The 14,861-nt window shown below is 45.9% G+C and overlaps 2 protein-coding genes across 6 annotated transcripts in view; both read right to left on the minus strand.

Moving 5' to 3' along the window:
* The window catches only part of FBXL20 (F-box and leucine rich repeat protein 20), a 157,134-nt gene extending 151,458 nt beyond the window's left edge, over nt 1–5,676 (minus strand). The window contains exon 1 of one of the 4 annotated variants that reach the window (XM_023204273.2): nt 5,339–5,676. In XM_023204273.2, the coding sequence (XP_023060041.1) occupies nt 5,339–5,386 (48 nt within the window). In that variant the 5' untranslated portion in view covers nt 5,387–5,676. Of the gene's footprint in view, nt 1–4,531; nt 4,835–5,338 lie in introns of those variants that run through there. The other 3 variants (XM_023204276.2, XM_023204274.1, XM_023204277.1) reach the window with 3 other exon arrangements.
* Nucleotides 5,677–7,113: 1,437 nt separating this feature from the next.
* Nucleotides 7,114–14,861, minus strand: part of MED1 (mediator complex subunit 1) — a 57,523-nt gene continuing 49,775 nt past the window's right edge. For both annotated transcript variants that reach the window (XM_023204272.2, XM_023204271.2), the window contains one exon: nt 7,114–13,556. In XM_023204272.2, coding sequence (XP_023060040.1) covers nt 10,307–13,556 — 3,250 coding nt within the window. In that variant the 3' untranslated portion in view covers nt 7,114–10,306. The remainder of the gene's footprint in view (nt 13,557–14,861) is intronic.

A 14,861-nucleotide genomic window follows, 5' to 3' on the forward strand; every position in this document is an offset into this window, starting at 1 on the left:
AAAAAAAAAAAAAAAAAAAAAAAAAAAAAAAAAAAAATCCAGGTCTCTTCACTCACAATGTAGTATGCTCTTTTTGTCATGCCACATTTTAAGATTTTTGTTATTTTGTTTTTTGTTTGTTTGAGACAGAGTCTTACTCTGTCACCCAGGCTGGAGTGCAGTGGCATGATCTCGACTCACTGCAACCTCTGCTTCCCAGGTTCAAGCGATTCTCACGCCTCAGCCGCCGGAGTAGCTGGGACCCCAGGTAATTTTTGTATTTTTAGCAGAGACAGGGTTTCACCATGTTGGCTAGGCTGGTCTCACTCCTGAGCTCAGGTGATCCACCCACTTTGGCCTCCCAAAGTGCTGTGATTACAGGCATGAGCCACCATGCCCAGCCAGATTTTTGTTACTTTGGATAAAATGAAGCAAGTAGGCAAACAAATATTACATGCTAGGGTTACAGGTTGCATGTAATATTACAGATTCATAAGAAAGGCAGTGAGGTGTAATGAAAAACCATAATGAACATGGATTCAAAATACCCAAATTGGAGCATATCACTTTCTAACTTACGGGTTCTTATCTCCAGGCACTGTTTAAACTGTAAAATGTTATCTGAATGTCAGTTAATGTTACCACTATGATTACTTTTTAACGTTAGGCTTTTTAATAAACCCATTAAGACAGAATTTTCCTCCAACAGCACTACATCCTCATAATGAAGCCACTAAGAGTACGACAAAGTGGAGAGGCTTAACTGCAAGAAACCTAAGCTTGGACTCAAGTGCTAGCCTAGATATTTAAACACTAATCTCACTGAGTGTTAAGATAATATCAATTATGGCACTTAAAATGAAGGTGGCCAGGTGTGGTAATCACGCCTGTAATCACAACACTTTGGGAGGCCAGGGAGAGGATTGCTTGAGCCCAGGAGTAGCAAATACAAAATAAAATTTAATGGATGAACTTTAGAAAAGCTCTTTTCCACAAATTTTATAGACTCCTTGCTAGTTATGCTAAAAACAAAGCAGGATGACAGTGGAGTCAAAAAGAAAAATGCAGATTGGAATCCTGGCTCCCCCACTTAACTAGTTGTGCAATTTGAACACCTTACTTAACCTCTCAGGCCTCCAGTTTCCTCAAGTGTAAAACAGAATAGTAAAACTAGAGGTAACTAGCCGGGCACAGTGGCTCACGCCTGTAATCCCAGCACTTTGGGAGGCTAAGGCGGGTGGATCACCTGAGGTCAGGAGTTCGAGACCAGCCTGGCCAACATGGTGAAACCCCATCTCTACTAAAAATACAAAAATTAGCCGGGCATGGTGGTAGGCTAGGCGCCTGTAATCCCAGCTACTCGGGAAGCTGAGGCAGTAGAATCGCTTGAACCTGGGAGGTGGAGGTTACAGTGAGCCGAGATCACACCACTGCACTCTAGCCCCGGGACAAGAGTGAGACTTCATCTCAAAAAAAAAAAAGAAAAAAGAAAACAAAACAAAAACTAGAGATAACCGAGGTAAAACATCTGGCTCAGTGTCCAGCATGCAGGAAGTGTTCAATAACCATCGTTAAATTTGAAAGAAAATTACTAAAATTTGCTACAAAGTTTACTCTAAATAATATAATAAAAAATATCTGAATGGTAAGTTTTAATTAAGTGACTAACACAATTCAGCACATACTATGTTAACCTACAAGGGTTATTACTATATACATTTAATGCCCAGGTGACACAGCAAGGAAAACATGAATTTTTACATCTCTTGATCTCTTAAGTAGAGACTCTTTATTCAGTAGTCATCTCCTTTGGCTATTCTACAAGATGCTACACATCTGGCTAACAGGTACTCTCCCTTGTTGTTTTTTTTTGGAGACGGAGTCTCTTGCTGTGTCGCCCAGGCTGGAGTAAAATGGCACAATCTCGGCTCACTACAATCTCCACCTCCTGGGTTCAAGCAATCCGCCTCCTGCCTCAGCCTCCTAAGTAGCTGGGATTACAGGCTCCCACTACCACGCCCAGCTAATTTTTGTATTTTCAGCAGAGACCAGGTTTCACCAGGTTGGTCAGGCCGGTCTCGAACTCCTGACCTTGTGATCCACCCACCTCGGCCTCCCAAAGTGTTGGGATTACAGGCATGAGCCACCTCACCTGGTCCCTTGGTTTTAACTTAAACATCTTTCTTTATATATATAGCTCTAACCCAGAGTGGGAGATTTAAGGTGTGTGGCCTCCAGTTACAACATATAAAAGCACACCTATAAAAGGATTTCAATGAACCAACTATCTAAAAATCATAGAGCTTCAGTTATTTTCTCCCAGAAAAATACACCTTATACAGCCATAATCTGAAATTAGCTATTATGTGATATAAAGATTTCATGCATCCACAAAAATTCTCAGTGAGAGATCTGCTATCTGCTTACAGTTGTAAAATTATCAGTTCTTTAAGAAGCAGACTGTAATCTTGAGGATTTAAAATATCATTTGATGTAAATGTTTAGATCTGCTTTATTTACGTATCTTTTATTGACTGAAAGTAAATATTTAAAATATTTTCAACATATAAGCAGTAAGTTTATTTACTATTTCCTAAGAAGCCAATTACTAATTGTCTCAGTCCTTGTAAATTAGGTCAATAAAGAGGTAAATGGTTTTAAGAAATACTCAATGATCTTCATTAACACTATCATTTCTAGCCATCCTCATCTGTATTCTGGCATGGAACACATCACATCATACTAAGTGAATAGCTTTTAGTTTATAAACAAACATTTAATCATGAAACCGTCCAAGAAGGATTCCCCCCCTTATTCTTTTTTTTTACCTTCTCAGATCATATTTAGAAAGCTTTAGTTGCCAGCTACATCAGCTACAAGTTAAAAAGAAACCTCTTAATAAAGCAACAAATTTTCTTAGCACTTTATTATAGTATGCCACCCCTACAGAGACTGTAAATTAAAATATAAGAGAATTATAAAAATAGAAAGTAGCAATGTAATTTTAAAGCACACACAACAGAATACTTTCCAACAATTATTCAACCTAAAATGAATAGCAAACTGATAAAGAGCTAATTCCACAGGCAAAAGACTGTCCCCGACTCAAATCTTCAGTATCTGGAACTGCCTTTCAAGATTCCTGTTAACTGCTGAATATCTATTCAGTAATTTTAGTGACATTCTGGATTTTTACAGTACTACTGAACACGAAACCACTGTAAATTAACTTTAGTGGGACTCTGTACATGAGGGTCATCCAATGTTCTATTAAAAATCAAATAATATATTCCATAATATCTTCTTCTAGTGATCAAGTTAAATACTAAAACTCTAAGAAGGCCAATTCTTTGATTTTCTCCACTCTTCGAGTACAACAGTAAGTAACACTGTAGCTCTGAACTTAAACTCACCCCAAACACTTCCTATCTTGATCTTCGTGGATCAATTCAAATTATTTTCCAGTTCGCATAAGATATCAAATAATAGATTAAACTGACAACCCTTAAAAGTTTTCACTCCCTGCACCTACTTGTCCAGTTTCTTAAACTTTTGTCTCGCCGTCTTACAATTTCATCTCTCAAATGGAGATGACGAAAAACACCGAGTGAGATTGTCCACTGAGCTGTGAGTGATCCCAGGTCAGCCTGGTTCTCTGCCAGAAACGACCAGGTGACATTTACTTTTCCTGTAGAAGTTTCTTTCTCTTGACCCTCAAGGAACCTTCCAGTATATTGTTACACTATTATAATTCATCAGTAGTTACAACACTTCCCAAAGGAATCTCTTCCCTGCACGAGGACTACTCTCTAAAGACGCTTTCAAGACCTTCCACTCCTCAATTCCAGGACAGTAAACCTCCCTCGCTAGAGGAGAAAAAGTTTCTAAAAGACAGACCGGAATGGATTTGCTGAACTTTCGTTCCAATCTCAAAGCACGTAGACATCCAAGGGTTCCCAGAAACAATGAGCTACAGAAGTACAGACTACACGGGGAAGAAGAGGAAGTATCAGAACAATACCCAAACCAAACACAGCACCGAAAACCAGTGGTCGCCTCTATCATCCCAGACTACCGCCCCCACTTCCCTAGTTTCACCAAGGTCTCAAACTCGGAGAAATGGCATCCATCCCCTAATTTGCTCCCTCAATAGACAACAAACGCGTCACGAAGAAAGTGGCAGAGAGAAAAGCAGCAGGCTCTGGTGGACCGGAGCCGTGATGGCTGGGTGGAAGGAGGCAAGCCAAGGGTTGTGTAAAGAATGGAAAGCTGAGCGATCCTGGGGGAGGGGGGAATTAGGGCGCCCGAGCTAATCCCCCGCCGGGGACCGCCGGTGGGAAGAGACGGGGGGCGAACCGGCGAGGGGACTGGGGGCAGCCGGCTGCGCTGGGCTTTCGAAAGGGTCGCAAGAAAGGGGAGCGGAGTCTGGCAGCCCCGCCAGTGGGTGGGTGACGGCGACCGCCAGGGAGGAGGCTCCTTTCAGAGCGGACGTTTTGGGATGAGAGAGCGCGACCCGTCCTCCTCACGCCGCCTGAGCCCCCCAAGCTCACACCTCAAACCTGCTCTTGGTCACTCCGTTCACGTCCCTCCTCATGGGGCCGGCGGGTGCGGCCCGGGCCGGGCTCTGCGGCGAGCGGAGTGCACAGACCTGGGGCCCAGGACAGGCCCGGGAGTTCCGGGACGGGGACTGGGCGCCGAAGGGGTGAGGCCGGAGCCGTGGGACGGGAACGAGAGACCTCTCGGCTCCCGCTGGGCCTCCACCACCTCCCGTGGCGACAGCGGCCGCAACGACTGCACGTCGCTAGCTCGGCTCTCTCCTCAGCCTCAACTTCAACCCAAAACAAAAACACTCCCCACCTGCCAGCAACGCCGCTGCTCATTGGACAGAGCCGCCCGGGCCTCGGAGCGCCGGGGAGGGGGAGGGGTGGGAGGAGGAGGAGCGCGGCGGCGGCGCGAGACCACCCCTCCCCCACACGGGACCGGCCCTGACGGTGCGCCCAGGAGCAGCTGGAGCGCGGCGGCGGCATGACCCCCTGCGCCTCCGAGGCAGGCTAGCCCATCGGGAGAAGGCGAGGCAGGGAAGTGCCTGTGCGTGTGGAAAAGGGGTCTGTGGGGTGGGTGCGAGTGCGCGCGTGCTCGCGGACTGGCGAGGGAGAGTAGAGCAGGACAGCACTCCGCGGGGGCCCCTCTTCTGCCCCTTGTCCCCCTCTCCTCCCTCCGCGGGCAAACAGGTACGCACCCACCTGCACAGAACCTCAGCCTCTGCCCGCGCCCCCAACTCCTCGTTACTTGTTCCCCAGAAGCCTGTAAGGCACACACACCCTTCCCGGCCACCCAGCTCCCTACCCCTGTCACTCACTGTCGCCTTGAACCCAAAGTGCAGCAGGCGGTCCCTGCTCGGAGCCATTTTCCTCCTCTTTCTGGATGTGTCTAGATTGGGGCAGTGCTGCTGCCGCCGCCGCCTCCGCGATTGCCGCCGCCGCCGCCGCCTCCCCCACCAGAGTGTATTACATTACGGGGTGCTGCAGGGAGGCCTGGGGGGCCGGTGCCGGACGCTTGTTTCCCTGTGCATGGCTTGGGAGGGCGAGGTCTGGTTGCGCTGAGCGGCAGGCCGAGTGCCCGCCCTGGTCCGGGGATGGCTGCGGAGCTGCACCTGGGGCCGGGGATCGGGGGTGCAGGGCCGGAGCCGGGCAACCCTTCTTTTGGCCGGGGGTGGGGCGGGTGAGACCGAAGGGCCTTTGGTTTTCCCTGCTCGGCCGCCGCCGACGCCCAATGGGCTGCAGAGCCTGCCTGTCCGCCAGTTAGGGCGCTGTTTGGTGAGAGCCTCGGCCTGACGTCATTTTGGCGGGAGAAACAAGCGTGTGTGAGCGAGTAGGCGGGGGCGTTTTCCCGATGGAAAGAAACACTTCATGATACTCCTGGGCTCCTTGTATAGAAGCTGATCTGTGTCATCATATTATATTGTTTTAACAAGTCTGGCCTTCAAGGTCTCAGAATTTATGACCAAATTTCCACGAAGGAATAACCCAGGGTTTTGTAGTTGTGTTGCCCCTTCTATGAGCAACAAACTACAAAATCATGTCCTAAGCGTGAACTATTAAAAACTATATAATAAATTCCAGCAGTCCTGGCAGGAGCAGCAGCACTGCTAATTGTATGCTTCCAAAGCAGTTGTAAGTTGGTCTTCCTCACACCCCTTTTAATTAGTGGTTTTAGCGACTGACTTGTTATGCATCTAAGAAATTAACAAGAGCAACAAGTGCTGCAGATCTTTAAGAATAGGTATATTTTAGCTGGAGGGCATATTACCAAACTCTTAAAGCACTGTACAAACTTTTTTTTTTTTTTTTTTTTTGGAGACAGAGGCTCAACTCTGTCGCTTAGGCTGGAGTGCAGTGGCACGATCTCGGCTCACTGCAACCTCTGCCTCCCAGGTTCAAGTCTCCCAAGTAGCTGGGATTACAAGCGCGCCGCACCGCGCCTCGCTAAGTAGAGACAAGGTTTCGCCATGTTGGCCAGGCTGGTCAGTAACACCTGACTACAAGTGATCCTCCCACGTCGGCCTCCCAGAATGCTAGGATCCTTTTTCTTTTGTAGAGACAGGGTCTCCCTATGTTGCCCAGACTCGTCTGCAATTCCTGGGCCCAAGTGATCCTCCAGCCTCCTCCCAAAGTCCTGAGATCACAGACCTCATGTGAGCCACCACGACCGCCCCCCCCCCCCTTTTTTATTAATCCTAGAGGGGGCTTCGTAAAACCAGGGACCTAGCTTTAGAAAACTCATTCTCAGGCCCACAAACCCAGGTCTGTCTTCTCCTCCTGTTCCAGGTACTTTTAATGTTTTTGCTTAACTTCAGCCAGTGGAATGAAAAAGCTTTTCCATTCTGTCTCATCTAAGAGCTGTTTTCTCCCAGCAAAAACTACTGATGCATTTGGTGAGTAACACTGGCAAAGGGTAGAACTTAATAGAATGAAGGCAAGTTGCACAGGTCTGTCAGTTACCCATTCCAGTGGACCCATTTCAAGTAGTACTCAGGGAAGACATTTGCTTTTGACTGACTCTTTAAAATTGACTGGAGTTTTGAACAAATGAAAAAAGTATTCAAAGTCTAAAATTTTATTACACACAGGCAAATTACTTTTTATCAAAGAAGTTTATTTGCATGTAAATAAACAGGTTATTTTGTAATGTTTCGGGGAAAAAAATCCCACAACAGATTTCATCTACTTTCAAAAAAATGAAAAACCCCAAAGTATTTACAGAACGGCCATATGCACAGAAAACCAAATTTGAAAGATTTTTTTTAAAAAAAGACCCTCCCCAGCTGCTCCTGATGTACATTTTTAAACTCAAAATTTTAAGCTCAGTTCTTATAGCTGAACATGTTTCCCAATCTAGCTTCTGAGATGTTAAGTACTTCCTGCCCCTCCAAAAACTAACTCAAGGATAGAAATGTATGGGGGGCAGGAGAGGAGGGGAGAAGGAAAAAAAAAATGAGACTACCCAAGGATTGTGAATAATGTTTCCTATACTGACATCTTGAAGTGACTCAACTGTGGATACCGTATGACTCACTGGCTTCCTCAAAGGGCTTCTGAGAATTCATGATATTGCTGCACTTAATTTTCCGATCTAGGCCTGAAGAAGGAAAATCTTTCGAGTCACCAACCTCAAGCCTGGTTTTGGCAATTATATTCTGCGTTGTTTGTCCCCACCACCCCACCCCCCACCCACTAAAATACTTCTGTTTTAAGACACATTGACATTGAACCTGAAATCTTCATGTACATCAGAGCAGGTTATGACCAAGAACCCCTAATGTTAAGCCAAAAGACAGAAGAGGAATCAGGTCAAACTGAGAATACGTAAGACACCAGCAGCAGAAGATAGGTAGAAGTTGACTTCATGTCCTTGCCTTCTTTTGAAACAGAAGAATGAGTACACCTAGACAGGAGGGAGGTGTCCCAGGCTTGGTTTATTCTGCCTCTTCTCCTCCACCCTGTGGAGAAATGCAGTGCTCCCTGGTTCTCAGGCAGGGTGAAGCAGTTTAGCCCCGGCTCCCTGTTAAGCAAGTTCAGATGCTGGGTCAGTGTGGGGGTGAGCCCATCGACAATTCAGGGGCTTATCCTTCATCCAGATCCTAACTCGGGATTCTTTGATCTGGGATGAAGACAGAAAGAGAGAAAAGCTTCCCAGTTTACTCATTTTGGTATTTGTTGGCCCTGCTTGGGGGAGCTGAGCCCCTGATACTATTCAGTACATTCCCCGTAAGATTTTCCCCACCCAGAACAAATTTTAAAAACCACGTAACTTTTTTTTTTTTTTCCTGCAGAAACCAACTGGATAGGATTCAAAACTAGGTGACAAACTCGTGAGAAATCCAACCTGGCTGAATGTATGAGAAGCTGCTACTGTATCAACATCACAAGATAAAGCACTCTGGTATCACCTGCCCATATCCTCCTTAGTGTCACCCAAGACATTTGACTCTGATATGGTAACTGATAACTTTTCTTGCTCCACTTTGCAATGTTTTGTTTCCTACATCTTATTACCTTGGGACACAAAAGTGGCAGAATTGTTGAGAGCTGATGACCATAAAAAGGAGAACACTAGAGGAAATGAGACAGGAAAGAGCCAAAGCTGATTTTCCAACTCTATGCTGACTCCAACCTGCAGAAAGAGCTGAATATAGAAATCTTCTTCCATATATGATGAAGTCACTCCACTTATGACATAACACACAGAGGAATCACCTGGCATTTTTTTTTTTTTAAACCCAGAAGAGTTGTGCTGGGGACCACGCCCCATCCCACTGATACAGATCCTGAATGGAATAATCAGGAATGGCACAGTGCAGGTGTCAATATCAAAGTAAGGCCGCAGAATTTTTGAGAGGACCCTCCAAAAACTGAGAACTTCTGTTGCACTCAAGACAGTCTCCTGGATTTCTATATTTTTATGTGAAGGGCTCTTATTGATGTCCTCCAGAATCCAGACTCAGACCTGTTTCTCCAAAAAGGTCCAATTGGGTTGCTACATAGTAGCAAGGGTTTATCTTCATGCTCACCTAGCATTCCAGGCCCCCATTACTTCAAGTGAGCTTGAAATTGTTTTAAGTGAACTATGGCTGCGGATTTGTTACTGTTTTATCTCAGGGAGCATACTGTGGAGTGATTTAAAGTTTGGACTCCTTCTCCTTGTGATGAAGAGAAACAATGAGTCCAGCTCTTAGGAATGGCATCAGTTCTCCTGCAAACAAAATGCTGGGATGCAGACTTTTGGCACATTGTGGAAACAGGAGAACTATTAATTCTGTAATGGTTTTCAAGCCACTGGGTCAGGAAGGCTGTCCTACACTAAACCTTACTGCATCTGAAAACGTGTTTACATCCCAACAAGCCACCTTAGCTTTTTTTTTTTTTTTTTTGAAAGGAAAATGAGATTGCAAGTCAATACCTCCACAGGGAGGTAACTCCTAATATTCCTATGATCTCTGAACCCTATTTAAACCCTCCTAAAATAAAAATATCATTTTGGTTTTTCTATTATATTTAACTCTAAAGGCGGGCTCTGACTAATCTGCTTGGGCTTGATACTATAGTATTAGCACAAGCTATAAGCTCCCTACCACCATATAAGCCTTGCTCTTCAGCCTCCCATCATTTTGAACCCTAAACCTCATAGATTTAGAATGAAACACTGTATAAAAACAAACAGATAAAAGGTTAAAATATTACAAATAAATAGCTAAAATAATCTTCCCTCCCCCAGTCACTCCTAAGAAACAGACACCAAACATTACTTAAGTGTCCAAAATGACCAAAGTCCTTCATTTGCCCATGACTCAAATGGACAACTACCCCAAACAAAGTTGAACAACCTTCATGCAAATGCATCAAGGAATGTATTGCTTTTTCATTTTCTGCCCAGCCCTTCATATACATGCACTAAAATGAGTTTAAAACATGGCCTAAAAATGGAAAAAGGGAGAAGAAAATATATATGAATATTTCCCACAAAACTGTTTCCCTCCCTTCCCTCTCCCTATACCCCTCCCACCCCCCTCCCTTTCTTAAGCAAGTATTTTAACTTTTTCTTTCTGGCACAGGAACAAAGACTTCTTGGTAACCAGAATCAAACTCTGTGGTTTCTTTAATAGGGTCTGGATATGCCTTTCTAATTCACCCAGCTCGATGTCAAAGCCATGCCATTTAGGATTCTTAACCAAATCAGACCTGTCTGACTCACCCCTTATGGTGGTTTGCCTATAAACTTATCAATAGTTTCTTTTCTCTGGCCCTGTTTCTTTTAGGAAATAAGGTTCCTAATTCCCAATCAGGGCCACATCCATAAGATCATCATCTTCCTCCCCAATCATAAAGTCTGGGCTGAGCCTTGAGGGTCTATCTGCAGATAAGATTGTGTTACTTGTCATAGACAAGGACTGGTCTGAAGAGATGGGTGATTTGCACCAACTCTCTGGCTTGATGCTATGGGATTTTTTCTTGTCTCGGTCTTTGTCCCGGTCTCGGTCCCTATCTTTGTCTTTTACTTTCTTCTTTTCCTTTTTGTGCTTCTTATGTTTCTCTGTGCTGTATTCAGGAAGTGGTCGGATACCATCATCTGAGCTGGGACTATTCTGGTAAGATTTCTCTGCTATGGAGGAGCCTGACTCACTTTCACTGTCCAGATTCTGGGGGGTATATGCTGGTGACTTACTATGGCTGGGAGAGCCACGCTCATGCTTTGGAGTGGAACCACTGATGAGTGGAGAGCCATAGTTTTTAGAAGAAGCCATCTGAGGCCTAAGCCCTTCTCCACTACTTTCCCCAGGTTTCTGCAAAGTCACTTTGGCTTTAATGCTGGGGGAGCCTCCATCATGCTTACTGATGATAATTTTTGCCACACCTGTGCTCCCCACATTTTTTGACTCTGAGGTCTTCTTAGAAGAATCCACTGAACTCCCAGAGGTGGAAACCTTTGATTTGTCTTTATCACTTTTCTCACGCTTGCCCTGAAACTCTCCTCCTGACATGTTATGTTTAGAGGACATAGGATGGCTGGAAGAATTTGTGCTCACCCCCATCTGGCCGTCCAGTGGGTCTTCACCCCCAGGGCCACTGGTGACAACCCCATGCTTCAGTTTATCTATGACAGCTGTCAAGGACGGCTTCTTATTTCTGCTGGGAGATTTTCCTTTGGAACTCCCATGCTGGTTTTGAGAGGATGACATGGAAGAGCCACTTGAGGAAAAGGAGGAGGAAGATGCTGTACAAGAATTAGATGATGGGGGAGTTTTCTGGGACAATGAGCCTGAGGAGCCTAACCCTGAAGATGACTTCATACCAGAGCTTGAACTAGTTCCAGACATATGAGAACCACCAGAACCTGAACTGATAGGGGACTTGGCTTTAGAGGATGGAGGAGTTCCAGGAACAGGCTTCATTGGAGAGGCAAGCTTGTCAGAGCCTCCAGATGGCCTTGAATGAGAAGGGGATATGTTTGGTTTACTTAAAGAAGGATTCATAAGTGATGATGGCTTTCCTTGAGGTTTCATCTTGGTGCTGCTAGAGCCACTGCTCAGTCCATGCTTGGTAATGGGAGAGGAGCCTGGCTTCCCCCCAGACTGGGATGAATTTTTGGACAGGCTAGATCCAGAAGACCCCTGGCTAGAATACATACTGCTGCTTAACTTGGAACTTGATGAGCCTTCTGATTTACTGCTTTTCATCTTCCCTGAGGTGGAAGCAGAAGATGAGGAAGAGGAGGAAGAATGGCTATGGTGGCTTTTGCTGCCTGAGGAAGACACAGAACCACTGCTGGTATACTGACTGTGAGAGGAAGGCTTGCCCACCATCACTGTTCCCTTAGGAATCTGAATAGTGATTTTGGGAATGGGTGGTGTGGCAACACCTGGGGGAGTCTGAGATCTTCCTGAACTGCCTGGAGATTTAGATCCACCTGTACTGGTAGGTGGGGTAAAAGGTCGGTTAGAAGAACTATGAGATGGAGACTTTCCCTCAGTGTCTGCTTTCTTCCTCTTTGGAGGCTTATCTTTGCTTTTCCCATCATTAGAAGGGGTCCGACTACGCTTCCCTGGTTTGCTGTCTAATCCTGGCCCCGCGAGAGTACTATTACTGTTGCCATTGCCTTCCTTTACCCTCTTTTGAGTCTTTTCTTTCCCTAAGTCCCCAGTGGTCAGTAAAGGACCCTGACTACCACTGTGATGCTCCATAAGATCTGCAGGACCTAAAGCTTTGCCGGCTACTGATATAATACTGAAATCAACTGTGTCGGCTTGGTTATTGGCCTTAAACTTGGTCTCCCCATTATCACCTCCAAGCATTGGCACCCCTAAAGTATTTAGTGCCTGAGATGCAAATCCTTTGAAATCATCATTATCCCCACTTTGGCTGCTTTCATCAAAATATTCTTCTCCAAAACCACTTTGGCTCTGGCTGTTCAATAAATCAGGATTGAAATCTACTCCATCATGAAAAAAATGATTGGTAGGAGAGTCACTACTGGGGCTTCCAGCAGCATCTGCAATAAGATCAGCTGGATCAGTGTATGGATTTTCATTATTGTTAGTTTGAAAGACATCAGAGTCAAAGAGGGTACTCTGAGAATGCCCAGAGCTTGAAGAATCTCGAAGAGGGGTGCCAATAGCTGGGCAATCATCACTAGTGCTGGGAAGTTTAGAAGCTTCTTCTGCAATGTCTGAAAGGATGTCAGTTACATCTGGGCCAATGCTGTCTGAACTGGATAGTCGGACCATCCTTTGAATACTGGGTTGGGGGTGAGGTACTGGTTGTGGGTAAGTTGTTGGGGGAGTGCTACACTGGCTTGGAGCTGGAGTGATGTGTGGTGTATCCAGTGTGTCAGCTGTCATGTTGACATCAAAGATAGGGTTCTGTGAGTCAACATCCATTGAAAATAGCTCCCTCTGAAAGTCATCTTCAGTCTGGTGCTTTGGTTTCTCAGGTGGTAATCTTGATGACTTCTTTTTCTTGGTCTTGTTGCTCCCCGAGCATATTTCCATCCGGGGTGAGCCGGAAGAGGAGTTCTGCCTTTCTAAAGGGCTGCTTCCATAAAGGGTTGAGAAATCCTGGGCAGGATTATCTTTAAGAAGGTTCATGAGCATCGGGTGGTTCTTGGTGTTGCCGGCCATCGAAGAGACAGGTGGCGGCGTGTGATGAGGAGGGGTCGGACTCGAGCCAATGGTAGACCCCCCGTTCCCTGTGATTTGCAACAAACTGGTAAGAATTGGGTTCTGAGACACCTTGCTGAAGTCCTCCCCATGGCCCACCGACTCATGCCGATCTTTGATGCTCATGCTCATATTAAACAAGGTGGTAATGGGACCCCCCGGAAAGGTGTTGGTTGGTGTAGTGGTACCACTCATTGGGTTGTTGCCTGTGGTCATGCCATACCCTGGGCTGCTAGCCGGGGGCAGGTTCTTTTTCACCATGTCTTCAACTGTCTCTGCAATGAGGGACAGTGCTGGGGTGTCGGCCTGAATGGTTTCAGCTTTCCTCCGAATAGCCCTCATCGTCACAGGGATGGACATACATCTGCAAGATAAGGAAGACAACAAAGTTAACATTGCAATAGCTGCTGAATGAGACCTGAGATTTAGATAAAACATCAGAGTTTTGCAGTAAGCAGTTTTCAGGTAGGGCAAATAATCTGTAAGGCAAAAATAGTTCTATCAAATACCAGAGCTTTGGGTAAATACATTATAAAAACCTAACCCAACATAAAATTGTCAGCCTCTTATGAATCACACAACAAAAGCAAACTATAAAACAAGAGTCCAAATAATTGAATTTCAAACTGAACTAAAAGCAAATTGGTAATAATGGAACTCAGTAAGAAAATGCCTCCTTAGGGGCCGGTCGCAATGGCTCACGCCTGTATCCCAGCACTTTGGCAGGCTGAGGCAGCTGGAACACGAGGTCAGGAGATCGACACCATCCTGGCCAACATGGTGAAATCCCGTCTCTACTAAAAATACAAAAATTAGCTGGGTGTGGTGGCACGTGCCTGTAATCTCAGCTACTCGGGAGGCTGAGGCAGGAGAATTGCTTGAACTAGGGAGGCGGAGGTTGCATTGAGCCAAGATCATGCCACTGCACTCCAGCTTGGTGATAGAGCAAGATTCTGTCTCAAAAAAAAAAAAAAAAAAAAAAGCCTCCTTAGGTCAGGCACAGTGGCTCACTCCTGTAATCCCAGCACTTTGGGAGGTCGAGGCAGGTGGATCACTTGGGGTCAGGAGTTTGAGACCAGCCTGGCCAACATGGTGAAACCGTGTCTCTACTAAAAATACAAAAAATTAGCCAGCCGTGGCGGTGTACGGCTGTAATCCCAGCTACTCAGGAAAGGGAGACAGGAGAATCACTGAAACCCAGGAGGCAGAGGTCATAGTGGGCCAAGATTATCCCATTGCACTCCAGCCTGGGTGACAGGGTAAGACTCCGTCTCAAAAAAAAATGTCTTCCTTGGGGGCTTCATATGGCAATTACAAGGATACATAATTTATTTTAATTAAGGAACCATTAGAAAAATCTTGGCTTGGCTGGGCCGGGCGCGGTGGCTCAAGCCTGTAATCCCAGCACTTTGGGAGGCCGAGACGGGCAGATCACGAGGTCAGGAGATCGAGACCATCCTGGCTAACACGGTGAAACCCCGTCCCTACTAAAAATACAAAAAAACTAGCCGGGCGAGGTGGCGGGCGCCTGTAGTCCCAGCTACTCCGGAGGCTGAGGCAGGAGAATGGCGTAAACCCGGGAGGCGGAGCTTGCAGTAAGCTGAGATCCGGCCACTGCACTCTAGCCCGGGCGACAGAGCAAGACCCCGTCTCAAAAAAAAAAAAAAAA

This window comes from Piliocolobus tephrosceles, chromosome 16 (assembly GCF_002776525.5).
Source record: "Piliocolobus tephrosceles isolate RC106 chromosome 16, ASM277652v3, whole genome shotgun sequence".
NCBI classification, from domain to species: domain Eukaryota; kingdom Metazoa; phylum Chordata; class Mammalia; order Primates; family Cercopithecidae; genus Piliocolobus; species Piliocolobus tephrosceles.